The 2370-nt window shown below is 56.5% G+C and overlaps 1 protein-coding gene across 1 annotated transcript; it reads right to left on the bottom strand.

Annotated features, from left to right (window-relative positions):
- Positions 1 to 706: 706 nt before the first annotated feature.
- Positions 707 to 1930, bottom strand: LOC102715722 (EID1-like F-box protein 3). Its single transcript, XM_040520204.1, has one exon. The coding sequence runs from the start codon at positions 1928 to 1930 to the stop codon at positions 1013 to 1015; it is 918 nt and encodes a 305-aa protein (XP_040376138.1). The 3' UTR covers positions 707 to 1012.
- Positions 1931 to 2370: the final 440 nt, after the last annotated feature.

Raw genomic sequence — 2370 nt, 5'->3', positions numbered from 1 at the left:
AAAAAAACTTCAAATAAGACGAAGAATCAAAACATTATATAAAAAACTGAAAAATGTTCTTATTTCGGGACGGAGGTAGTACAAATGAGTAATATACTTAGGTTACGCTCGGCACACCCATAAGTTAAGTAAAACTCCCTCGTTTTCCGCACGCACGCTTCCCGTACTGCTAAACGATGTATTTTTTACAAAAACTTTTTATAATAGATTATTTTAAAAATCATATTAACTTACCCCCTCCCGAACGGGGCCTTAATCCAACTATATGCATATGTGGAGAACATAAAAAAAATAAAGTTAAAAAGTATTGGCACTATTTGCGAAAGCTATCTCTACGCATGCTTTACGCATGCTTCAAGATATATGAATTAATTATTTTTTTAGAGAAAAATTAGAAAAATTGTAAACTAAGCCCATCGATAGTGCAGTTGGCTGGGAGTATTAATTTTGCTGTTAAGTCCGCGCACGGCAAGATGTGGTTGACACTAGGGGGTGTTTGGATACTCTCAATTTTTTCATAGTCTATATTTAATAGTCTACATTTAATATTTCTAATTAGTTATATTTAATAGTTTAAAATATGAGGTAGTTTTTATTAATAGTCTATATTTAATATTTTTAATTAATGTATAAACGATGTGATAGGGACGAGTATCCCAACACCCCTTAATAAAGCGGTATTATTGAAAGGAGCACGGCGACGGCGGCTTTCAAGATGGAACAGAGGTCGCCTGGCCGCCGACAAAACGTTTTACACCTCAACGAACGAAAACGAAGTTAAACCCCATCAAAACTCGCAACGACAGTACACAGCCGAAGAAGCCCTGAACCGAGCCAACTCTGAGCGCACACACCCGTCCTGCAGAACGCTCGTGCTCGGAACGGTGAATCTAGCCTCTCCTAGGCCTCAAAGCAGAGCAGCTATGAGCTATCCCATCCTCTCTTGAAAACAAAAATAAATCCATGGCGCACATGGTGGCGGTGAGGTGGTCCATCCGCGGATGGACCGGAGTCACAGGGCGACATGCCCATCGTCCTCGCTGCCACCTTGTGTCGACGCGTCGGATTCGGAGCCGGAGTCGCCGTCGTGCTCGCCTTCGCTCGAGGTGAGGCGGGCGAGCCAGCAGCTGCCGTGGAGGTGGCCGCTGACGCAGACGTAATACTCGAGGCGGCCCTCGAGGCAGCCAAGCCTCCGCCACGCGGTGCGCGGCACCATCCCGGCGGCGGCCATGCTCCAGACGCGCGCACCGCAGTAGGGGCAGCGGACGCGCGGGTCCAGCGCGGCCTGGCGCCCCACCAGGCAGGCCCGCGTCCGGGACCGCATGAACCCGCGGAAGACGCCCCGGTAGGCGCCGAGGTCTTCCGCCGCGCCGGCCACCGCGTGCTCGCACGGGTCGGACACGTACAGCATGTCGCCCCTGCACCGCCTGGACAGGAAGCTCCGCCCGGACGTCTTGGAGAAGCGGGACATCCGCGTGAAGTGCCCCGGCACCCCCGACCCCGACCCCGCTGCGCCGCAGCAGAAGAAGAGCATCTTCGCGAGCGCTGGCCACCCGCCGACAATGCGCCCCGGCGGAGGCGCCGCGCCGCCGCCCCCCGCGGCTCCCGCGAGCGATGCCACCATCCTCGGAGCCCGGGAGATGCAGAGCTCCCGCCACAGCACGCGCTCCGCGACGGCGCGCAGCCGCCGGCTCACGCACGCCGCCGTGCACACCGCCTGCGGGTCCCAGTTGATCGACCGGAACACAAGGGACAGCACGTGCTCGTCCAGGATCCCCGTGTTCACGCCGCTGCCCCGCGCCGCCCCAATGCCACCGCCGCCGCCGCCATCCCGGCCGTCCCTCCCTTCCCCAATGCCAGCTCCGCCGCCGCCACCACCGCCGCTCGACGATCCGTAGAACTGGCGCGTGTTCCGCGTGCCTTCGCTCATCGCTCCACACCCTCGCGGCGCCGCGCTTAACGTATCCTGGCGTCGGGTCGGGTCGGTTCGCACGCACGCACGCACGTAGACAAAGGCCCAAGCAATCAGCGGAAGTGCGGACCGTGCAGCTCGCGACGCGGCGGAGGCGGAAACGCCAGGCGGGCGGCATATATACACGCGCGGCGAGGGCTTCTCGTGCTCCCCGAAAGGCGTGGTGTCGCGGCAGGGCGGACCGTCCAGGTTGCCGTGTCACGGTCGCGCGCTTGACAAATGGACCACTCGCGCTCCAAGACTCCTATAGCCAGCCTCTGGCTAGATGGATCGCAGATGCGACCAAAGCTAACTAAAGTCATATCCCATCGAGCAGCAACTTTCTCTGTGTCCAAATATCTCCATCTACTGTACTCCTACTCTGCTCATAGCTCCAACCAAATCAAGTACGCCTATTA

Source organism: Oryza brachyantha, chromosome 1 (genome assembly GCF_000231095.2).
Source record: "Oryza brachyantha chromosome 1, ObraRS2, whole genome shotgun sequence".
Classification (NCBI taxonomy): domain Eukaryota; kingdom Viridiplantae; phylum Streptophyta; class Magnoliopsida; order Poales; family Poaceae; genus Oryza; species Oryza brachyantha.
The sequence above is the reverse complement of the archived record's forward strand: the minus strand, read 5'-3'. Positions and strand labels throughout refer to the sequence as shown.

Excerpts from the sequence above, each read along its gene's own strand:
- LOC102715722 (XM_040520204.1), bottom strand. The coding sequence starts at position 1,930 with ATGAGCGAAGGCACGCGGAACACGCGCCAGTTCTACGGATCGTCGAGC.